Genomic DNA, 23,825 nt, shown 5'->3' on the forward strand with positions numbered 1-23,825 from the left:
TGAATGTATCGAGCTCTTGAATGACACGGCGGTTTATTTTTAGGCATCTGCAACCAACAAAAAAAGGTACTTCAGTGTATTTTATTTATTTTCTGTGATGATACGATTTAAAAAAAGAAAGAAAAAAAGTACAGATTAGTACATCTCTGCATTCAACAAAAGAAGCTGCATGATTATCAGTATGTATCCATTTTAATTAAGGGTTTATTTATATTTGGAGGCCTTCAGACATCTGCAGCATCGCTTCAGTCCAACGCCTAAAATCATCTGTGCTCTTAAAAAGATTCATCCATCAGCAACAATACATCTGCTCCTGATGCTTTATTTTTTATTATGTTTGAATCTACACAATCCTGTTGCTTTTACTCGGTTTATAATAACAGCATCAACAAATAACCAAGTGGTATGTTGCAGTTTTGCCAAACATCTCTTTCTGACCCAGCATTTTTCTGATACTTGTTCAAAATAAATGTTTAATTACATGAATATAAAAGTGGGACGACAAAGCTGTCGAATCGGAGCATTCCTCGTGTATTATTTCAGGTTTTTATTTGGCATTACAGAGCAGGATTAGATTATTTACAGCGAGCAAGGTTGATTGCATGTTCTGTCCAGTTATGAGGTGCCTGTCTACGACCACATGCATGGCATCTTCTTGACTTGCTGCAAAAAAAAAAACAAAAGCCCACAGAGACGAACATCAGACTGTTTTAGAAATAATTATTTGGTATTTGACTCTTCTGTTATTAGCAGGGTAAGCTCACCTGTGTACGATCCACCGCTGTCTTTCACGAAGTCTTCTACAATCAAGGGCAGGTTGGCAAAATCAGGTTCCCGCACCAGTTCAAACACTGAAGGCTATTAAGATCAACAAGTTGGTGTTACTAAATACAGCAAACATGTGATAGCTGAACAAATATATGGGTTATATTTCCCCTAGTGAGTTCACCAAACACTAACCCCTGTTAAGCTGTAGCCACTGAAAATCCACCTCTGTCCTTCAGTGGCACAACACAGTGCAGACACTCCCTGTCCCACTGCACACACCGGCTCTGCACAGAGGGGAAAAAAAACCAAGCAAACCACATGTACATGTGTTCCTAAAAAAACAACAAGAAAAATACATACAGATGTTAAAACAAGCCCCAAGCTCACTTTGTTGAGAGATGAAGTGCGCGAGAATGCGGTGCAGAGAGCCGCTGTGTGCCAGGTCATTCAGCGCTCCAGGGCAGTGTGGGATGAGCAGTGCCTGGTATCGGGCACCTTAAAAGGGGTCATCGTGACACAAGTGAGCAGATAGTAGTTAAAGCAGCAGACATGAAAACGGCCGAATGGGCATGAAATAAATATTCTCACCATCTATGGATTCAAGTTTGGCTGGTGTTGCGTAGGGTTTCACACTGAAGTCCTGCACCCATCTAGCTGTGCTTTCATCAACCCCAACAAAGTCTATTGGCTTCCCCTGCAACCACAGAAACACTTCTGTACAGGGTAACATCACACACCCAGGGTAATGATCACAAAGTGGACAAGAACTATTTCCAAGAACTGGGTTGCATCTTAAAGCGCATGTCCGTGACCTTTCAGATGTAGTAGTAGGGTGAAAGCAGGGTATAAAAGACAACTTTTTTTTCGGGTGTGTAAGTCCATCTCTACAAACATGGATCTAATAATGTATCTTTGTTGCGATAATATTTAAATTCTTGAAACTGGTGGTTGATAAATATTTTAAACTCAGGGTTCTGATCATTTTACCTGCCCTACCAGGATGAGCTACCAGTAGGAGAAAAAAAATGGATTTTGCGATTGGCAATGTAGCTGCAATTTTATAACAAACTTGGATTTCAGGAAAAAACACTTTTTTTTTTTTTAGTAACACCCATATATTTGTATAAATGTGATGCTACTGTTGCACAGGGACAATGGGTGTCACAGTGAAACGAGGTACTTGTTTGTCCTGGAGTTTCTTTTTCTTCTTTCATTCATCACCCTTGATTATACCGCTGGTCTTTTTTTTTTTTTTTTAAATCCTACAAGATACATCACTTTCTAATTTTAGCAACACTCCACTGACTAGAAGCACCACTCTGTGGTCCTTTTGGTAACTATCTATTCTACATGCACCTATTTCAAAGTTATTTGAATGAACTTTAATTTCAGTACTCACCAGGACATAAAAACCGCATACAAGGAATCACCACAAAAGTTTAGTGATAAAGAGATTGCTGAATTTCCCCAAAATAAGGTACCCCCCCCAAAGAAAATATCGTGGAATTTTTTTTCTTTACCACCATATTTAAAAACAAACAAACGAAAAGAAAAAGTAAAAAAAAGAAAAGACGTGTTTATTTATTTATTTAAATTTCTCCTTTGATTTTTTTTTTTTTTTTTTTTAATCTGCGCAGTTGTCATGGAGACTGTCTACGTAAGTACGGACTAACGCGCTTAGGTCACGACAGCTGTTCGTGTATCTGCTATTTGCTTGTCAGGTGGAGTCTTACCCCTGGTGTGGCTGTCTGTAGGTTAAAGACCGGACTACAAAGGCTGAAGGACTGATGGAAAGATTTCGCAGACACCCCTGAATAAACAAAATGTGTGAGATAAAACGCTTTAGAGAGCTCATGCTAGTTCTGCAGCTCTAAGTAAGTCAAAGCTAACGGACAAATTCATGAATGATTGAGAACAGCCGAGCTGTTCAAAGTAAAGCTAACGGGCTCACCTTGAGAAGAAGCACTCGCCACTATCAAACACGTTGGTTTCGCTGACATTTTAATAATATTTGCTTTAAATTATAAAGAAAAACCTTGAGGGTGAGACGATGCAAAAGAAATACGCGAGGAGGGTGTACAGTCAGCTGACAACAACATCCGCTTATAAGTTTCAAAATAAAAGTTCAGTCGGAGAAATTATCTGAGAATTTGGGTGGAAATTATAAGGAAGTATCTTTTATTTGCATCCAACAAAGAAAAATAGTTCTTTATATTAGTTTTTTAAATACACATTTGTAATGACTATACATAAAAAAGCAATTAAAAAGACAAACAGAGAAGCGGCCACAACATGCTCATATTGCTCTGCTTTTTAAATATACACCACTCATTTTAAAGAGTTAAAAATCCTTTGTGACCTAAATTAAAGAATACATAAACACATGCAAAGCTGTTTTTGCGAGAACAAATGAGCAGTGCTGTCCAGCAGCATCGCAGTGTTTGAAGTAACTATGCAGCATCGTAGGACTGTGGGAAAAAATACTTTTTTGGGGTGGTGGGGTTATAATAATTTGGAAAACATTTTAGAAGTTGTGTTAAATTTTGTGATGTTTAAAAAAACTACAGTGATCCCTACAAGGGTGTCACAGTGGTGTGGTGGTTAGCATTATCATAGCAAGAAGATTCTGGGTGCAAATCCAACCTGGGGCCTTTCTGTGTGGAGTTTGCATGTTCTCTGCAGGTACTCCAACTTCCACCGACAGTGTGCACAAGGTTGGGTTAATTGGTGATTCTAAATTCTGTTGGTGTGAATGGTTGTCTGTCCTCATGTATTAGCCCTGTGACAGATTGGTGACCTGTCCAATGGTGTACCCTCCCTCTCGCCATATGACTGCTAGGATAAGCTCCAGCACCCATCCCCACGGTCATGAATTGGACAATTGGAAGAAAATGAATAGATGGATGGGGAGGGGGGAAGTACAAAATTAGTATGGATCTTCTTTCAAATTCCGGTAAAGGCAGCATGTAAACATCATCCCCAGAAGCTGAAACAAAACAGACACAAAGACCTCATTATTTCCAGACTCCATTAAAATAGATGTTCATATTTATCTCCGTTTTGCTCAGCAGTAAAAGCTTTCACCTGTAGAAATGCAATCCCTATACCAACTGCACTGAGAATATATAACTGACTCAAGAGGAATTCCTCTAACTTCATGATGCAGCCTCCCTGAGAGCACAAGAACAGGGGAGAAAAAAAAGAATAAATAATAATATCTTGTTATCATGTGAAATTTAGCCACGCTGCGTCGATGGAGAGCTTTCTCGTTTTTACCTCCACTCTGTAGATGTTGGAGGGATGGTCCCTGCGGCCGCAGAGTTCACCTGGAGTTTTACAGCAGCTATCGGGAACAAGACGCTCGTTCTCTGCTGCCTGGATCCACACACTGTCGCTCCAGTCTGAGAAGTTGTGGCTACCACAACACTTAAACTGAGAGGGAAAATAATGAGAAAATTGCAGTTAACACAGAATTTCATTATTAATCATGTCCAGTCTTACTGATGTTACTCATTTTTTATTCGAGCCTTTTTCTGAAACAAATTCTCCTTTTCCACACCTCCTGATGTAGTTTGTCCACAGCCTGTGTGATGCTCTCCTCTCCTGGCTGCTGGTATTTCTGCTGCATGGTCACTTTCAGGTTCTGTTTGAGCTCTTCATCCAGCTGTGAGACAGGAGAAGCTCTTTAGTACCTCCCATCAACAAAAATAGCTCCTGATCAAGTTTCCTCCTTCCCCCGTAACATTCCTGTCTACCTGAGCAATACCCACAGATAACTCAAAATATATGAGCACAGATTCTATGACCTCACTCCCTGATTCTAATGAAGACTCTTGCAAATAAAAATAACCTCAACCTGTCAGAACTAAAACAGACTGATATAAAGGAGAAACACACTGCAGTAGATTACCTGGTAGCAGAAAGGGAAACACTAGAGCAAGAAAAAAGGGGGAAGAAAGAGAGGCGTGAGAAGGATGGGGGAAAAATGGACAAATGAACATGCACAGAAAAGCATGTAAAACACACTTCACAAAGGAGTGCAGCAACTGAGTGGTTGTTAGATTTGACATTAAAATGATGCAAAGCTAGGAGAAATACTTGAAAGGAAAGTAGAATTAATAAAATACACATAATGCAAGCAGAAAGACAAAAAAAAAAGACATTTGTAATTTCTGGGGTGAAATTTAAATGATGAATAGATATAACCATAAAAAGTACTGGAAGCTGTGCAAGTTATAGCAAAATAAACTGTATGTCACTATTTACTTTTGTCTCTATATACAAACAGATACAAATAGAAAGTATGGCACCTCACCTCTTGGTAGTTAATGTATGCCAGAACACCAGCAATGATTTCCAGAAGGAAAATACAGAGCAACAAGATCAGATACTGTAGGCAGAGACATAACAAAAATGACTATGAATACAGTGAAATGCCATTATTTTGCACCATTTTGCAGGTATAATGTCACTGAACATATCTGTGCATGGCTACAAAATACAAACATCATACTCCAGAAAATAAGTGATTAAATGGTGGGAAAGGAAGGTGCTCATTATAAAGATTGCGGGGAGTATGACCATAGAGATATACCACTGAGTCTGAGTGATATCCTCACAGACCCTCTGTCTGTCTGTCTGTCTGTCTGTCTGTCTCACTCACACACACTCTTAAGTCCAAGCAGCAGCTTGTGATGCCCTTCATTCCTCTGGCATGAGCCACACTCTATATCTAAACTCTTAAAGACACACTGTGCATGACTTTATCTGTTATATCTGACAGGCATGCCTGGCATAATGAGCTGCACTGAGTGCAGGCAGACGAGACAGAAGGTCACCAAGGATTAGCTTTCAATACACAACCTGGACCAGGGGGTGAGAGTGTATAAACATGGACTTAAAAGTGCCATGGTTTCTCATGTGGACTAATGAAAAAAGGATTTCAGCTTCTGTGGAGTGAAGTGAAACGGGCAAGAAAAATCAGTTTTTCTGTAACAGGTAGTATTTTGTGGGCGTGGTCACCATACCACAATCAAAAGACTCTTCATCTCGTTCAGCGTGGCACAGCAGCCGATTATCCCGGTCACTATCACGATGACTCCAGCAGCTATCAGGATGTACGCCGAAGTTGCATAGAAGCTGGAGCTCAGCAAACTGATGTAGTCGCTCTTTTCCACCAGAGTCCACACGCCCACCGCCAACACAGCCCCACCTGCCAGCTGACAGAACATACCGTTACCAGCTCAACTCAAACCAGATGCTCGTAGTGAGAATGCAGCACATAAGTTATAACTTTGCTCTTAAAATGTGATCACACTGGACAACGCCTCATTCTTTCAGTGTAAGCCCTGAGAGACTAGAACATCAGTCTATTCTTAAAGCCTAAAGGAAATTGCAGTTAATAAAGTAAAAATAAGTAAATAAAAAAGTTTGTATGTTTTTTTTCCGTTTTTTTTTTAATGTGTCTGTGTACAAAGGAAGTCATCTTAATGTCTATGGCATTTTAAGCACTGCACAAATTTAATGTTGCAACTTTAAATCAATTACAACTGACTGAATTAAGATGACATCGTTCAAAAGTTGCTTTTGTAATCTAAAATTCAGTGAAAATCTTTGCACTTTTATATTAACCTACCCAGAAAAGAACATTGAAAAGAAAAAGAAGATACTTCAGACAAATCGTCCCGCAGGCGTGCTTTTTTTCACGTCGAACTTCCATTCTGTTAAAAAAGGGGAATTATTAATGTTAGCAGTGTTCAAGCTGATACAGTAAAGAAACAACCAAATATTCGATGGCACATCTCAGTCTCCCCCTAAAGGGATTACTACAAGATACTGAGAGCAAAACTGCAGGCTATACCCCCCCACTGCAAGATTTACACAGATTTCTGTTCCTATCCTTTATAATGGAAAGCTGTATTAGTGTCATATGTGATGTAGTTATACATGCAGTTTATTTGTATATCAGTTTCCTCTTTCAGTTCCCTTTAGTCCTGCCTTTGCCGTGGGTTGCAGAACAATTGGGCTTTTTGTGACAGCTATTGTTGAGATTGTACCTTAGTCTTTGTGCAGTAGCTCGAGGTGCTATAAGAGTGCAATGGAAAAGAGCTCAGAGATGAAATCAAATATGTTGTGGGGAAAACATACTTAACGTCCTGTGTCACATATCATCCAGCAGACACACATCCGTCCCCCGTTTCAGTAACATAATCTGATCGTCTCATTCTTCAGTGATTTTGTGTTAGCTTTTCACTCTTTACTTCAGGCTCAAGTCAAATGTTGTTATTCTTGCCTAAACAGAACTTTCCTGGTGCTTCTATTTTGAGAGAAGTCATGACCCTGAGCATCATGGGAAATGTTTTTCTTTTCTGTTTTTTATATTTTAAACACAAATGAACATCTTTGTTTACAAACATATATAAAGAACAGTTAAAAAGATAACACGTATAAACCTGATTAAAATATACTTTTAAGACAATCTTAATGTGTAAGTACGACTGAAAACAATATCACCGTGGTCATATTCAGAGTTATTTTTAACTCATTATGTCATGGAAAAACTGCTCTGTTTTCACACAGACCAAAATACTCCTACCTGGTTTAGATGGTGGACCTCCCAAAGGATGTAGATTATCAGGGTAACGTCTTCTCAGAGTCCGCCGACCTCAGCGTCCAACTGTCTTTGAAGGTTGAGCGCAACAATGTAAGTTCTCAGCTGACAGTCACACTCGAGCCTCCCACTCAAGGGTCTGAGCGTCTGTCCTCTTTTGGCACAACAGGCTGCTCGCCCCTCTGCAAGCTGTACTTGTCTGCCCCCAGCTGGTTTCCCATGCATACGAGCTCTACTTGCTTTAAAGCATGCAGCTTAAAGGTTTAACTGATTTTTTTAAAGACACATGACAAAAGAGCAGTCATCAAAAATAGATTTTATTAGACATTTCTGAAAGATGCATAAACCCAAAGGAAAACATTATTCTATTCAGTAAACTTGTTCACAGAAAAATGCCTGATGTGACGTCACGACGTGGTGATCTGCTGTTGGTGTGGGATACAACGTGGCTCCACTGAACCAAAGAAGAACACCTGGAGGCAGTTTCAGTCTTTTCAAAAGCCTGTCCTCAACTGTTCATGCACAGCAACTTCTTTTAGGCATGGTTTCAGTCAGTAGAAGTGCATCTTCACACTGGCGTTCATGCTGAGTTACCAACATCCTAAAACGTACAGAAACCGCAACATATGAGAAGAAAAATCTGTGATCTTACTGTAATATCAGAGGAAGTTCATCCAGCTACCAGTTTATTAGGTAATTAATAGATTAACAGTAGTGGAATCTATTATGGAATCTGAGATAGAATATATGTATGCTGAATTGCTTGCTACTTTGATCCCTTTGTCGATTCGTCAGATAAAACAACTACCATGGCAATTTTAAAAATGTTACCAAAGCCTCCCTCTGAAGATTTGCGTGCATAAAACAAACAAAACAAAACAAAACAAAAGACAACATTTACACTCAGCACCTCCCTCTTCTCATTTATTATTAGCCTTTGATAGGATGTTTAATAGGGATTACATTTAAAAGTCACAAATGGGCAAAGCTACAACAGAAAAGTACAGAAGGATTATCTGTAATATTATATAAATGCTCCAGAGGATTTTCATAATGTGATTCTGTAAATCACAAATATGTGATGCCATACCCTGCCAGGTGATTCATTAGTTCCTCCACGTTCAATCCATTCCTGGCACTGCACTCATAAAACAAAGCTTGATGTTGCTGTATAACCAAAAAAATAGACTTTTCTTTTTATACATTTGTGGCTTTCCAATTTTAGAAATTTGGGTGAATAGTCTAATGCGCCTCACCTCTGCCAGTTTTTGACCCTCTTCTGTTCTCACTTCTCTACACTGATTGTCAGCCAAGTCCAGCTTGTTCCCCAGCAGCATTAGTACAGCACCTTCACACATCTTCTCCTGAGACAAACATACAGCGGGTTTATAGTACACGCTATACATAAAGGAGATACACCAAAGAGGTCACCCCAATAATATATATAAAAACTGAGCAGCTCCTTCAGTGGGAGACTGCAGCACCCACGGTGTGGGACGGAGAGATTTCGCAGGTCTTTCCTCCCCACTGCTGTCAGACTCCACAACAAAGACTTTTGCAGCTGATCAAACCCTCACACGTGCAATAAGACTGCTATATGTGCAATTCTAAATGCTATATGTGCAATTCTTATACAATTCTTCTTCTGACGAAGTTGTACTTTTGTATTTTCTTACTCAGTTGTATATAGCATTTGTATTTCTATTTTATTCTATTGTATATATTATTCTATTCTATTTTATTGTATTGTATATAGTATTTTATTTTATTGCATTCCAGTGTTTTTCTAATTTCTGCTACATAACTTTGCACTTTTGCTGTAACAAAACAAATTTCCCACCTGTGGGACTAATAAAGGTCATCTTATATAAAAAAGGAATCAAAGTTAGGACTGAGATTCGTGCATCGCCATTACGTCAGTAACTTTCACGTATATTCAAATAAAGATCCACTGTTTTGCATGCTTTTACATCAAACCATGGTAGTGCCGCCTACTCACCCTGATGGAGTCCATCCATCCTCTCACTGCAGTGAAGGAGGCGGAGTGCGTTACATCATACATGGCAAGGATGCCGTCGGCCTTTCGGTAGTACTGCTCGGTGATGCTGCGAAACCTAAAAAACAGATTCGATGTAAAACATTCTGCACCTCGGATGATTTTGTGTGCTTGTGTAAACATGTCTGACCTCTCCTGCCCTGCAGTGTCCCACAGCTGCAGGATGATGGTGGTGGAGTCCACAGTTATAGTCTTCATCTTAAAATCTATACCTATGAACAACAAAGCCTTATGACTTCATGCTCGACTTCAATACATATATCAAACATTTACTTCAACATACACACAGTAGTTTTCTATACACTGATGAGCACGTACATCGCTGTGAAAAGACTTACCAATGGTAGTGCTGACTTTACTGTCGGAGCGCCCTGTGCAATAATACTGGATGAAGGAGCTCTTACCCACCCCCGAGTTACCCAGAAACACAACCTTGAACACTTGCTGAGTACTGACAGCTTTGCTCTAGAATTCAGATAAAAGAATCAAAGGTGACATTTTGATCAATCTAATATTTGAAAAGTTTAATTTTTATTTTTTTTTGAGTGACCAGTGGTTGTTTAAGCCCTAAACCAAAAGCCTCAAAACATAATTTCCATCATTACTGCTCAGTTTTGTTGCTGCATCTGCGCTATTCAATAATTATTTCTCAGATATATTATGTGTATTTGTAGATTTTACATTTTCCCTACCTGAGTTTGGGTCTGTTCAACATTTTCACCCCTGACTCTACATGACGGTTGGTGTTTCTTGGATGATATTGTCACCTCTGTCTTTTTGTCCTGCTCCAACTCATCAGCAGAGCATGGCTGTCTTCAGAATCAATAAATACACAAAATTAGTGGCTGCCTATATCCATCTGCTACATCACTGCAAAAATGACAAACAGATGCACTATTTATACAAACCTTTTCATTGGCTTGTCCTCCAGTAAGTAGTTACCTATAACTGACCCTCTCTTCTGCAAAGCCTGTGTGACATTTGGAGTCTACAAGGTTTTTGTAGAAAGTGAGGCAGAAGAAATATGTAGCATTAAGATTTCATACTCGTCCACAGATTTATAAAGTATTAAAGATTTATGGATGTAGCATGGTGCATATCCAAGGTAAATGCGCTTTGAACCGAACCGCTCAGTGCGATGTCTGGTGAAAACCAAACACAGGATATCAGCACAAAAGCCTCATGTGGTGGTGGAGGGTTTATGATTTGGGTGTTTTGTAGCCACAGACTTGGACATATTGGCTTCATTCAAAACGACTACTTCAAGTTATTGTGCTGAACTCTACAAACTACTGAATTATGTCTATGGTGTACTTGATTTTATCACAGGACTGCACTCATGAGTGTGTGATCTCTGTAGTAATTCCACTTGCTTCCACTGGTAAACTATTTACAGTGTACATTTAAAATGCAGGAATGCAGTCCAGCTATGATTATTCATTTATTTTTAACTTTGCACTCGTGTTTGTAGATTTAAAAAAATACAATAGGTAAATAAAGAAAGAGGCAGTCTTTGCGTCAAGGTTGATTTTTTTTTTTAAAAATAAATACTCATGAGATTATTTGCACATTTTATACAAAAATGCTTCATGTTTGTTTTGTGAAACAACAAGGATGAGCTGAACCTGCTGAAAGTTGCTAAATTAGATTATCAGTCATGAAAAGTCTGAGAAAAAGTTTTATTAGATTGAAAAAAAAATACTTAGTTCACCTGAATTTGTACAGTGAAATGTGACCAATAAACATAAATATAAATAGAACATTTTCTTTTCCTTCAAGTTGACACAGGACAGAATAAACGTCTAGTCAACAAAATCCTTCAGTTCACTGAGCACATCCACAGAAAAACAACATTGCAAAAGGCTGTGTCAGCAACATTAATTAATAACCAAAAAAATAACAGCTGCCCATATAAATAATAACAGATGATGTAAAACATGAATCTATTCCAAGTTTTAGCTTAGGGTGGATCAACCTGCTGTGTCCACAGCATACAAACATCTTCACTAGGTAGGTAATATGTTAAGGGCAGAGGAGGAAGGACAGCATGTCTGTGACTAACCCTCTTCTGAGACTGTTGGGCGTCTTTCTCATCTCGCAGCCTTTTGTTCATATCCCTGACACACACACACACACACACACACACACACACACACACACACACACACACACACACACACACACACACACACACACACACACACACACACAAGAAATCTATTTAGAGACATCCTCACATGGTGAGACCCGTGTCTCAAATGGTGAATTAAATTTAAAAAAAAAAAAAAAAAAAGACCACGGGTAAGTTTGAATAGTGCATTTTCCTTGGGAAGCTTCCTAACTGAGAAATGTGAAAAGGAAATATCTGCACGGCATCCGCAGTAGGAGCTGTTTGAACTCTCCAAAAAATAAGGAAAGGCGCTTTGATGCTTCCTTTATTACAGGATACACCGGACCAATCTTATTAAAGGAGACAAGATGGTGCTGTCCCAAAATCATTTCATGCCATAACCTACTGATATGTTTTGAATTTTTAAAAACAGCTTGTTAAATGCACAGGAAAGGAAACTGACATTTGATAGAGTGGGTTTCACTTTACATTAGCAGTGTCTATTGCTGTATTGCCAATGTGCTTTCTGCTACAGGTCTCATTCAATGAAGTGATATTTTTCACTGACTGTTCTCATTTCTATGACCTGCATAAAACAACAAGGTGAGATGAAGATATGAGTTTTGTAGTTTATCTTATGGCGGTGTTAAGGAGTCTAGTGTAAGTGTGGCGGGATTTTTGGACTATTCAAACATACCTGTAGTCTGTGAACTTGGCATTAACTGAAACAGCAGACAGTTTTAGACTTACCTCAATATCTCCAGTTGTCTCAAAAGACTCTCTTTCTCTTTCTTCATGTTCCTTGACACCTTCATCACGTTTCTAAGTGAAGCAAACAAAAGATTTGAAATCTTTACTTGATCCACATGTCTTAGCTAATTACTGACCTATTTCTAATCTTTTATTTAAAGAAATCTTGAAGGAGTTGTTGTAAAATGGCCAACTGATCATTTGCAAGTAGAGTTCAGCCTTCTCACCATAGCACAGAAACAGCACTAGTGAAGGTTACAAATGATGTTCCAGTGGCCTCTGACAGCAGACTCATCTCTATCCTTGTCCTGTTAGACCTCATTGCAGCATTTGATACCGCTAACCACAACATTTTACTAGAGATTAGAACACACTGCTCATCTTAAAGGGCCTTTAATACATATGGTACCTGGTAGAGATATATGTGAGATGCACTGGTTTAAATCATAGATAATCATGAAAATGGGGAATCTTTTTAAAACATGGAAGTTAGTCATGGAGCTCCACAGGGCTCTGAGTGGGAACCAATAGTTTTTAATATTATGCATGCTTCCCTTAGACAATATTGTTAAAAAAACACTGCATACATTTTCATAGTTATGAAGATGATACCCAGCATTATTTATCCATGAAGCCAGATGATAAAAATCTACTACTATCTAAAATGGGTTGATCTGATATCCTCGTGTTGGTGTTGTTCCCAGATCATCATACTAAATGTTGCTCCAGGATCAACATTGCAAGTGACCAATCAGAATGTTGTGACGTCATACTTTTGCGACTTCGGGAAAAACCGGCGTAAAACAAAAAACTGTACTAAAGCTGCGTGAAACCGCCTCTGTCCGCCGATCAACGGACCCTGACCCTAACCCTAACCGTAACCCTTTAATAAACAGTAAGCAGAATTGATATTGTCCTTGCAACATTGGAATTTCATAAATGCACGAATGGCTTGGCGCGCAAAAGAATAACGTCACAACAATGTGATTGGTCACTTGCAATGTTGAACCTGGAACAACATTTTCATGATGGTCTGGGAACACCACCAACACGAGGATATCAGATCATCCTCTAAAATACGTCCTTCAGCGAGCACATTAAACAAATGTTTCCTTTAATTGCTGCTTTCATTCATTTGCACAGTGCCTCTAAAATCAGAAGCGTTCCTGTCTCAGAGTGATTCTGAAAAAAATAGCTTCTACATTTATTACTTGTAGGCTAGAGTATTCTAATTCACTGTCATCAGGTAGTTAAAAACTCCCTGATAAGCCTTCAGTTGATCCAGAACACTGCAACAAGAGTACAAACCAGGACTAGAAACAAAGAGCACATGTTTCTCCCATATCAACTTCTCTTCATCACCCGCCTGTTAAATTCAGAATAGAATTTATAATCCTTCTCTTCACACTAAAACTCTTGACTGACTCAGATGTCTGCCCCTACCTGAGCCTGGTTCAGTCAGAGGTTTCTTCCTGTTAAAAGCGAGTTTTCCTTCCTTTTGTTGCAAAGTGCTTGCTTATAGAAGGTTGTGTGATTGTTGGGGTTTCTTTCTAATATTATCTCCCTTACAATATGCAGGGCATGGGGTCTGTCATTGTGAATTGGTGCCAAATAAATTAAAGTAAATGAAATTAAAATTAAAAAAAAATTTTTTTTCAGCCATACCACATGCAGACAATGTTTTTAATGACTTCAAAGCTGGTGCTAAGGCATCATCTGGACCTTGGTTAATCACCTCTGTCTGGCCAGTTGTTCTTGCGCATTGCTGATCTGCGCCAAGTTGAGCTGAGCCAACGCAGCCTGCAACTGTTCTTTGTTGCGCTCCACCTGCTCCTGTAACTGCATGTTGAGGTCCTGAAGCTGCTGGTTCTGCTCTTTGATGTTTACTTGCTCGTGGCTCAGCTGGCGCATTCGGGTCTCAAGCTGAGAACAAAGACAGATCCTGTTCGCATTAAAATATAACGCCCTTCATAATGGCATGAGTACAGTTCGGATGCCTACCTCCGTCTGTTTTTTCAGTGTATTCTCCAACTCCTGTTCCCGCATCCTCAGCTCCTCCTCAAGTATTTTCCCTTTCTCCTTCTGTTTAATACTGTCCTTGATTTCACAATAAATTCATTAAATGCTAATTTGAGGTACACCTGCTAAAAGGAACAACAGTGCAACTACCACATATCTATACCTGAGCAAGGAGCTTCTCTCTCTCCTCTCTGATTTGACTTTCCATTTCCTCATATATAGACCGAACAACCTGATCATGTTCGCTCTCCCGTCTAATGCAGAAAAAAACAACAACACAAAATCTCAGCATAATCCAAACACTCACAGTTAAACTACTTAAAATGAATGTACTGGAAGGAAGGTGTGACCTGCGTAAGGCTTGTTCCAGACTGTCTCTCTCTTTCATGGTGTCTTGTAAATGGGACACTGCATGGACCAAGATGCCCTCTAGGACGCTCAGCATCTCTGGTCGGTCTCTCTGGAGCTCACACCACAGAGTACACAGCTCCTGTTGACTGACACACAGCACAATACACAACTGTTAATGTGACCGAAAAACAAAACTAACTGTGACTGCACGACATCACTTGTTTACATGAAAAGAGAAAGTGCTGAGTTTAAATGCTGAACTGCATAAATACATTTACATATTGAAGAAGTCCTTGAAGATTCCTTTAAATAAACAGTCCTTTGAAACATTACCATCTCCTAATGCACATTACATTAAACCTTGAAGTAGCAGAAGACCACGCCTGGTGTCAATTTTTCAGTCAAAAATAAAACTCAATCGCAGGAGATGATGCATTTAAACCATTTTATGAGAACAGTATGAACATAGTGTATATGCTAACATTTGAGGATGAAGGTGACGTTACTGTACACAGCTGCTGCAGTGAAACTGAATGGGGAGATCTTGGTGGACAGTTTAAAGGGAAGCTAATGGTAAAGATTTTAGGGCAGAGTACTCACTCTTTGAAAAGTTTGTCAGTGCCAAGTTCCATTAGTATGTTTACAAATCTAACAGCACTGGGGTCCTGAGAAAAGTCCGCCTCGTCCAGTTCTTCTTCTGCTTCATCATGATCCAGGTCTGTCACCTCCTCCAGCTCCACCTGCTCACCTACACCACAGAAAATAGAACCGAGGAATAACATAATGTGCTTATTTAATCATCCGCTTTTAAAACTGTTCTAAAATGACTGAGTGCAGCGTGCTCACCGAGCCCAGTGTTGAACTCCACAGGAGTGAGGTAACCATTGCCCTCTCTGTCCAGACTGTCAAAGACTGTTTCTAGCTGTTCAGGGGTCAGTGGCAACTCCCACTGTAACCTCTAAAAGCACAATAATATTAGTAATAACAAGAAAAACTTTAATCAAATATCAATTTGATAATCAGACTTTCGAAAGTGCTGTGAGAAACAGTCAAAAATAATCAGAAGGACAAGGTCATGAAAGCTGAGAATAAGTTAAAATAAAGTTAAAAAGTAAGAAAGAGAACACAAGAAGAAAAGGAGGATCATGAAAATACAAAACATTAGTGCATAGAAAACTGAGCAAGTAGAGGAGATGACAAAGTTCAAGACTCTGCAGTCAGTCTAAACGTTGCTCCTCTACCACATTAGCTGCTCACCTGCATGTCCTGCTTTGTGATGAACCCTTTTCCCTCTTTGTCACAGAGCAGAAACAGCTGTTTGGCCTTGCTCATGGTCTTTGCCAGTGGGCTCAGTGGAACTGGCTCCCTGCTGCGGGGTGAAGCTAGCGGACTACGCCCGTGGCCTGATCTGGGGCTCCCAGGAGGCAGAGTCCGCGCTCTGGGGCTCAGTTGCACTGCCTCGCCACTGCCTTCACCCACCAGCACCTCATCATCGTCCAGCCACTTAGACATTGCTGCACAGAGACAGATGGGTGTGGGTTTGAATGTGTCTATCATTAAGTACAGGCTATGTAAACATGCTTATCTTCTAGTATATCACATGATAGAGAACACACGATCGTAATAATATTTCAGCTATGCTAAATTTATTCATCCAGGAATAACGCTGCTTGTCCGGCACAGTTTTAGAATTACATTTGCTTACATTTTTGGGTCTAGTTTTTAGTATTGCAAGATAGTGCAAGAAACAGGACCTTGACCCTCCCTTGTCAAACAAGAGGTGCAGAAAAAACTAGCTATTGACTCTACACATCATGTGAGCTCCTGTGACCGGCTGTCTGATCAGTCGTGTCTATGCTACATTTTAGGACATTTTTTAGGAATGCAGTGCGACAAACTTTGATAAAGAAAATGGTTTTCATAGAACACATTTTGTTCTATAAACATTTTCATAGATAATTTTGAATCCCCTGAAAGGCTTGACAAGAACTCCTCATTCAGATGAGCCAGTTGTCCTCACTGTTTATATAGATTTAAAAAATCTAACCTATGAATGAGCACCAGGATGCGTGGAAGGTAAAAAAAACAGGATGGTGTCATGTGAAAAGAATTAGTGTCCTCGAATGGGAGGGAGGATAGCTACGGGAGAGGAGATGCAAATTAAACATTTGCAGTTGTTTGCATTGTCAGAACAACCACAATTGCAAACAAATTTTACTTGCAGGAATTGTTGGGGGAAAAACAGCCTCCATGACAACATGACTGTTCATATAAAACAGTGATTTATAAGGGTTACCAGCGTCACACATGATCATTCTTCAAGTAAGATGACATTGCTATTACTCAGGATAGCCATTTCAGTGTAAACACAACTAAACATACTACTAAACTGATCCAGAAGTAAGAACTACTTTCTTTCTGGACATCCTTACGCTACATTGAATTAAAAAAAGGTCTGCCTCAGTGGTTGATAAAATATTGCCTTTCTTTCCATGGCGTGCTATCTATGAAGGCATAAAATCCAAAACACTGATTATCGCAGTAAATTATCGTACTGATTATCTATGAAGCCTTCAAAACTTGGGTGTAATAAGGGATATACTGCAATTTCAGATAAGAGACCTGTGTAAACACTGTATGCTGAGGATTTTGTATGACACCTCAGATTCCCAATAAGCCAAAGGTCATATCAAAACTTTTAAGCACTTAAAAACACTTCTTAGTAAGCTCTAAGTTTGGTGCAAATGTAGGAAGCCCCGGGGAGTGAGACAACATGCTGTAGGGTACAAAAATAACTGAGGCAAACTTAAGAGTCAAGCATTAGATCACATCCTGTCTGACTGTGTGAATGTATTTAGAACATATGTTGAACATGTGCTGAGTTCCTCTTCATTAAATGCGACAGTTTGTAAAATGCAGTTCAGCGTTGATGGCTGTAATTTAGCAAGATCACTCACAATTAATTAAAGTGAGTAAATATGCCCCGTTTTAGAGCAAAGTGTCAAGCACGGGAAACTAAAACCAGCGAAAGGAGACGTGTGCATTTATTATTAACGGGGGAGAGAACCTGCACTACAAAACAACAGGTTGTCAACTTGACACAACACAGAGAAGGTGGCGATTAGCGCGACGAATAGCATTTCTAAATGACTCGCTTTACTGCGCTGTTTGACAACTCTAGGAAGTTGAAGAAACTTTCACAACTTACCTGCGGTGTGCTGAACTCAGGTCTCCAGTCATTACCTTTGATCACCTCGGAGGCATTCAAAGACTTACTCACGCCGCTGGGTGGCAGTGACGACCTCGCGTGACAGGGAGATTACCGTAATATATGCCGCAGCACGGCGGATTTGAGACACTCGGAAATTTCTACTAAGTTGTTACGCTTATTCGTTCAGTTTTTAGAAAGCAACCATCCAAGTTTCCACGATACACATTAATGCCCTGCCAAATTGGTGAAAATTAATTACTTTGGGAATTTTGTATTTTTGCTTAATTCTCGGAAAAAAACGTACTACCGTTATTACGGTAACAAGAAGGGTTACCATGGAATTAGCGGAAATACATCTGCTAATGCCGAAAATCAGAAGTAGATGCTTGAATAGCGGCGTTTGCGAATAAAAAGAGAGGTTTTTGTGATTTATTAGTGCTTTCTGCCTCACGCAGACTTGGTTTCATCATTTTTGTCTCGTAAGTATATGTCAGTTAAATTATGTTTGTGAAGCCTGCTTGCGTAACAATGAGCAGCAATGTTGTGTTTGCGTAGCAAACGTGTCTGGGGGGAGTTCATCGCCAGACGGGTGATTTGTTGTGGAAAAGATAAGCCTATAGTTCCTCTATTATCCGTCTTTTGGATTAACTCCAGACTGGACTAAAAGGGCAGCCGTAAGATGTAGATTAGATAGATGAAAAGAAAACAAGAACGAGTACTTCGAAAACAGCGACTAAACAAGAGGTGTTTCAGTCTGAGTAAGTTTACTTGGGTCAGATCTATAATCCTAGTAGTGACCTTTCCATGCCCGCCTGTGTAACAACACGAGCACGTTGACCTTACGTGATTAGGTTCAATGCTTATTTGGCTCGACTGAGACAGAAATTTCATCAACCCCTCGTTCACAGTGGAGATGGCTAGCGGGCTAAGATATGAGTTGGACGAGGTGGGCATTTTCATCGCTTTTAAAATGTCTTTGTTGTTTCAGTTGCTTCTCTTCTTCCTCTCAGGTAGTGCAGCATATCTGGAGATTTCCCACATCTGAGATGTCAGCATGCTGCTTTTGGCAGGATTGAATACATTTCATCAGATATCTTGGACAGGCAGCACTCATCGCAGAAATATTTTTTTCATCTAGGACAACTAACATGTTCAGTGACAGCGGAGCAAACCGGATTGGAGAATATAATATGTACAATTTAACGTAAAAGCGACCAGTGCTTACTGCAAATGGATTATTGTGGCTCATTAATGTCTTGCTCCAGATAAGTCGTTTATTGCTGAAGTATGTAGGAGGGTAGAGTTGACCAAAGACGTCGGTTTCACCACCAAATACCAAGAAAAAAGGAGACTTTGAAGAGAATACACCGTGGAGCTGTGGGGTTGCACCACCAGCCCTTGAAGATGCTTCAGACCGGCAACTTCTCACTGGTGCTGCTGATCCAGCTGACACTGTTGGCCTATGACCTCTTTGTCAACTCTTTCAGTGAACTTCTGAGAGGAGCAGCTGTCATCCAACTTGTGCTTTTCATGTGAGTCACAGAGCTCTGTGCTGATGAGATTGAATTATTTTATAACCGATTAACAAACACATGCACAATTTCTCAATTTTTTTTTTTTTTACTACATACAGAGTTAGAGATATTTGATGTCATCTTTCATTATATGAATTGAGATCTCTAGAATTTGATAGATGTTCTAACAATGTGCATTTTTTTGTGTTTATGTCACTTGCTTTTCTTGTTTTTAGTGCATTATAATGAATGTTACTGCTAAATTTAATAGGTTAATAAGTACTAAAATGTGATGGTTACATTAAATATTTAACGTTTTCAGATGCAAGTTAAGCCCTTGTTTATTAATCATCTAATTCTTCTCATCTAATGCCATAGACGACTTAAAGCCCAGGCTTATGCTGATTTAATACTAAAAAATCTATTAATAATAATAAAATAATACTTTTATTCCTGAAAGGTTACTCTTTGTACCATTTATGTGTCATTTATTAAGTGGTTGGTTTCTGTTACATAGCCAGTTTTCCTGACATCAAACATTTTGCACTCATTAGAAGAATTCTTGGCTGTTACACGGACAGCGTCTCACTTTAATGTCTGACATGCAATCTAGTTTTTGTCGGTATGATATCAATAAAAAAGAAAGCCGTACTTAAAAAAATTAACTATTAAAAAAACTGTGTTTGCAGCATCCAGGACATTGCCATCTTGTTCAACGTGATCATCATCCTCCTGATGATGTTCAACACGTACGTGTTCCAGGTCGGCCTGGTGTCGCTGCTTCTGGAGAGGTTCAGGGCCCTGCTGGTATTCTCTACTCTTTACCTGACCCTTAGCATCTGCTTCCACTGCTTGGTGCTGGTATGCTTTCAAACTGTTGTTTGCAAATTAGAAGTCATATATGAAGATCCATCTTCTGAGACTTTTCTTTTGTTTTCCTTTTTGCCAGAACCTAAGATGGCTTAATTCAAACAGTTTTGTTTGGACAGATGGTCTCCAAGCTCTTTTTGTTTTTCAGAGAACAGGTAATTGGCGAATTAATTTCAGAGATACATCTCCCACCCCAGCTATTCTGTTGTCACTGACTAACTGCTTCTTTCTGTTAACAGCGGCTGTGTTTTATTACTACTTATACAAACGTACAGCAGAGTACATGGGAGACCCGAGGCTGTACGAGGACTCTCTGTGGCTGCGTGATGCCTTCGCCAGAGCTCGTCAGTGAAGCAGAGACACTTTTTAAGAAACTGTGGAAAAACATATCACTGGGCATCACTAGCTAATCCTTCCTTTGGATAATTTTTTTTTAACCCATTTTTATATTTGGAAATCCTTTCACTATTAACCATATCTAACAAAGCAACACTGACATGTGTGTGTGTGTGTATATAAATATATACACATATATATATATTTTACACACAAATGGAACTTAATAACTCATAACAGGGATGAAGCAAAGTGTCAACCGCTGTTTGTTTACTGGCTCTTTGTAGCCAAGAAGCTGTGGGTTAAATGGTTTACAGTGGCAGGTAAGCCAAGTGTGGCTTGTGAGTATCGTATTAATAAGGATGAGTCAGTTAATCTATGTGGCCTTGTAAATCAGTTTGGGTTGCAGACAAGACTGCAACACACTGAGAGAATGTTTTGAAAATGACCAGGTGTAAATGCAGATTTTGCCTCGTAGAACAAGTTCTTTTTTTTTTAACTGTTTCAATGGGTAGCTTTTAGAAGAGCATATGCTCATAGTTTTGTTGGAAAGCAGGTTTCCCCTGCAGTGAAAGATCAGGTGGTCTCTTTTGCCTTATGTAAGATTAGTATGTGCTGTTTACACTATTGTTATTTTAATAATTAAATTTTCACGTGAACTCACTCTTCTTTATTTGGAGATCTTTGAATTGTGTCTCCGCTGCTTTTATTAAATAAGCCATCTCTAATTCCAGTGTAATCCTTTCATCTCGGGGGTATTCAGTATTATCCAGGAGACAAGGTGAAACAGACTGCTCTATTTTTAACACAAAGATTAATCAGGGATTGAGGGTTTTAGGCGCCACTACTGAAACACACCGCGAATAGCCCCGTGTGTGTCAAAATAACCTTGGATTTCTTAAAGAAGTGACAGGTTACGTTCCACCTCAGGTCTGGGCAGATCCCAACACATCAACACTTTATATAACCGTAAAATCTGTTTCATTATGGGATGTGTTGATTACTGTAAACACTGAAGCTGTCAGGATGAACAAAGAAACACACCAAAGGTTGTACAAATCCCCTTTACTTGTGAAACAAAATCCAGAGTCCATGTGATCCCAAAATATTGTCAGTGCAGTCCAATTAATCCAAAGTCCAGTTCATGTTGTGTGTGATGTCCTTTGTTACACTGGAATGTGTCTTTCATTTCTTTTTTTTTTTTAAAGTCAGTCACCTGAAACGGCAGAAAACAATGAGTGTTGATGGTTTCAGCAACTCTAAATTAAAACTACTGCATTTTAAAAAAAATAAGGACAGAGTTTGAATGTACCTTCATACATATATCCCAACCCAGAGTAGTAGGAACAGCACACCAAACCCCATGAAAAGTGATGCCACGAGGGAGATCAGCAGCTCTTTGTAGACGTCCCGTGTGTATTTTGTTGATGTCACCTCATAGCTGATGAAAAGCTAAGGCCAACTCAAAGATTAGAGTCTTTGTTCTATTTTAAGCCTAATCTCTTATGCAGCACTGCTGAATATAGTTATGCAACCGGTTTATTATACATGATGTACTGCCTTCATTATTTAAAAAAAAAATTGTGACAGCTCAATCTAAAATTAAGATTTTTAAAATAAACAGATTGGATACCACTGCTTAATTGGCATGAACTAGATGTTTATCTAACATCAAAAACTACTTCTTTAACAACCACTTATTGCAAAAATCCTTAACTCATAAAGTCAACATTAAAGTTTGATTTATACAGTATTTTTCAAAAAATAGCTGAATAAATAAAAATATTCTTATGGCGTAAAATGCTTAAAAAGTGAACATATAAACAGGGTGGTTGGCATACATTAATTATCTAATTCCACTCACCGGAGCCTCAGTCATTTACATAATCTCTATATCATCTGATAAAGAAATCTAAACAGACTAATGAAATGAAATCAACTTGCAAAACAAACAAATGGGTAATGCCATGAGACGCACAATAACATGTTAATCGTCCTTGCATAACATGGCTTGATTCACATCCTGCAATACTTAATTTTAGACATATTCCCTACCCCAGTTTGGGAGACAACCTCTTTATTTAAAAAAAATTAAAATAAAAATAAAAATCAGGCTTGCAGCTTTCTTTTCATAAAGCTGGTAGTTTTGCTAGATTGTTTGACTGTGTAACTGCTCATTATTTACGCTGATATAGGCTCAGAATACTGAGCTGTTTCTACCCCACTACTCTGTGTTGATAACATTCATCTTTCCCAAAGTCTGTCCTCTATGCTCTCCTCTTTTGTCTTCCTTCCCCTCAGGCAGTCGACAGCTGTCCCTCCCTAAACCTAGTTCTGCTAACGTTTCTTCCTGTAAAAAAATGGGTTCTTCCACCCCAGTGTCTCCAAGTACTGGCTCACAGGCAATCATCTGATTATTGGGGTTTACTGTCCAATGGCATCGACTATGAAAACAAGTTCCAGTATGAAGTTTTGTTTTCTTTAATTACTGCACTTAGTGACGACTTTGGCCAGCTCTGATGCAAGTTAACTTACAGTAAATCGACTGCAACATTCAAAAATTAAAAAGGATACACGAAGAACCAGGCGGTGAAGAACATGCCGATAGCCAGCAGCACCACAGTGAGGTGGGGGAACACAGCCGGGTTCACCGGGCTGGTGTATCTGGTCATGGCCTCGAGTTCCTACAGCCACAGAAGAAAAACAAAACAAAACAGAAACAAGCCGGCACAAGGGTTAAAAAAAAAGTTGTTGCTCTAATTCACACTCCAGCCATAATACAGAGAATCTTCAAAGGAGTGCTGCAAATGAGCTAGTATCTCATTTAGCTAACACATCGGCTAACGTCAATGATTTTCACTGATAACAAGGTTTCATATAAAACTCATTTTTTACTGGTTCATTGCAGAATCACATTCAAAGATAAAACGTCTATATTTAAGAGTCAAAGTAAATTAAATAATATTAAAGCGACAGTTGCTACCATTTTGTAATGAAGCGGAGCTCCTGCTGCTGCACAGATGAAAAGGCCACGTACTGACTAACACTTCCTGGTATCCTGACGCACAGATGACGTTTAAGGAAGGGGACATTCTCCCTGCTCATTTTAGCCTTTCAGGCGCTTATTTCTTTGAGTGTGTCTTTCTCCTGGACTGTCGATTTTCAGGTCTACATGTCCACTCTACATGTGCCGAAACTGTCATATTCCGCTATGCTAATCATTTGCTGGA

At 39.3% G+C, this 23,825-nt stretch overlaps 5 protein-coding genes across 8 annotated transcripts; 1 reads left to right on the forward strand and 4 right to left on the reverse strand.

The window, feature by feature from the left end:
• Positions 1 to 75: 75 nt before the first annotated feature.
• Positions 76 to 2,878, reverse strand: gatd1 (glutamine amidotransferase class 1 domain containing 1). Its single transcript, XM_085412336.1, has 7 exons — positions 2,720 to 2,878; positions 2,502 to 2,578; positions 1,357 to 1,462; positions 1,156 to 1,263; positions 961 to 1,052; positions 765 to 858; positions 76 to 663 (listed from the first exon to the last, which is right to left on the reverse strand). Exons 1-7 carry the CDS (start codon positions 2,766 to 2,768, stop codon positions 548 to 550), a joined length of 642 nt encoding a protein of 213 aa, XP_085268462.1. The 5' UTR covers positions 2,769 to 2,878; the 3' UTR covers positions 76 to 547.
• Positions 2,879 to 2,938: 60 nt separating this feature from the next.
• Positions 2,939 to 7,524, reverse strand: cd151 (CD151 molecule). Of its 2 annotated transcripts, XM_085412334.1 has the most exons (9): positions 7,364 to 7,524; positions 6,404 to 6,488; positions 5,796 to 5,987; positions 5,084 to 5,158; positions 4,679 to 4,699; positions 4,328 to 4,432; positions 4,045 to 4,200; positions 3,853 to 3,939; positions 2,940 to 3,754 (listed from the first exon to the last, which is right to left on the reverse strand). In XM_085412334.1, the coding sequence occupies exons 2-9, from the start codon at positions 6,485 to 6,487 to the stop codon at positions 3,695 to 3,697; spliced, it is 780 nt and encodes a 259-aa protein (XP_085268460.1). In that variant the 5' UTR covers position 6,488; positions 7,364 to 7,524; the 3' UTR covers positions 2,940 to 3,694. The 2 variants fall into 2 exon arrangements, with proteins under 2 accessions (XP_085268461.1, XP_085268460.1); XM_085412335.1 differs by lacking the exon at positions 4,679 to 4,699 and having other exon boundaries at positions 2,939 to 3,754.
• A 209-nt stretch (positions 7,525 to 7,733) lies between these two features.
• On the reverse strand, positions 7,734 to 17,927 carry cracr2b (calcium release activated channel regulator 2B). The gene is made up of 18 exons (XM_085411080.1): positions 17,873 to 17,927; positions 15,922 to 16,178; positions 15,511 to 15,622; positions 15,265 to 15,412; positions 14,664 to 14,810; positions 14,477 to 14,567; positions 14,296 to 14,391; positions 14,030 to 14,217; positions 12,295 to 12,366; positions 11,497 to 11,551; positions 10,343 to 10,422; positions 10,127 to 10,247; positions 9,773 to 9,899; positions 9,565 to 9,646; positions 9,378 to 9,492; positions 8,635 to 8,742; positions 8,469 to 8,545; positions 7,734 to 7,979 (listed from the first exon to the last, which is right to left on the reverse strand). Exons 2-18 carry the CDS (start codon positions 16,174 to 16,176, stop codon positions 7,895 to 7,897), a joined length of 1,959 nt encoding a protein of 652 aa, XP_085267206.1. The 5' UTR covers positions 16,177 to 16,178; positions 17,873 to 17,927; the 3' UTR covers positions 7,734 to 7,894.
• Positions 17,928 to 18,204: 277 nt separating this feature from the next.
• Positions 18,205 to 21,323, forward strand: tmem138 (transmembrane protein 138). 3 transcript variants are annotated; one of them, XM_085412337.1, is made up of 5 exons: positions 18,205 to 18,354; positions 18,886 to 19,407; positions 20,079 to 20,250; positions 20,339 to 20,414; positions 20,499 to 21,323. In XM_085412337.1, exons 2-5 carry the CDS (start codon positions 19,280 to 19,282, stop codon positions 20,609 to 20,611), a joined length of 489 nt encoding a protein of 162 aa, XP_085268463.1. In that variant the 5' UTR covers positions 18,205 to 18,354; positions 18,886 to 19,279; the 3' UTR covers positions 20,612 to 21,323. The 3 variants fall into 3 exon arrangements, with proteins under 3 accessions (XP_085268463.1, XP_085268465.1, XP_085268464.1); XM_085412339.1 differs by having other exon boundaries at positions 18,223 to 18,354; positions 19,141 to 19,407; XM_085412338.1 differs by lacking the exon at positions 18,205 to 18,354 and adding an exon at positions 18,423 to 18,633.
• Positions 21,324 to 21,645: 322 nt separating this feature from the next.
• Positions 21,646 to 23,734, reverse strand: tmem258 (transmembrane protein 258). The gene is made up of 4 exons (XM_085412340.1): positions 23,579 to 23,734; positions 23,170 to 23,279; positions 21,908 to 22,036; positions 21,646 to 21,811 (listed from the first exon to the last, which is right to left on the reverse strand). Exons 1-3 carry the CDS (start codon positions 23,579 to 23,581, stop codon positions 21,910 to 21,912), a joined length of 240 nt encoding a protein of 79 aa, XP_085268466.1. The 5' UTR covers positions 23,582 to 23,734; the 3' UTR covers positions 21,646 to 21,811; positions 21,908 to 21,909.
• Between the last annotated feature and the right edge of the window lie 91 nt (positions 23,735 to 23,825).

The sequence above is a fragment of the Rhamphochromis longiceps genome, linkage group LG7, assembly GCF_057381845.1.
Source record: "Rhamphochromis longiceps isolate RC_006_pf linkage group LG7, R_longiceps_female_GT1.1, whole genome shotgun sequence".
In the NCBI taxonomy this organism is placed as follows: Eukaryota; Metazoa; Chordata; class Actinopteri; order Cichliformes; family Cichlidae; genus Rhamphochromis; species Rhamphochromis longiceps.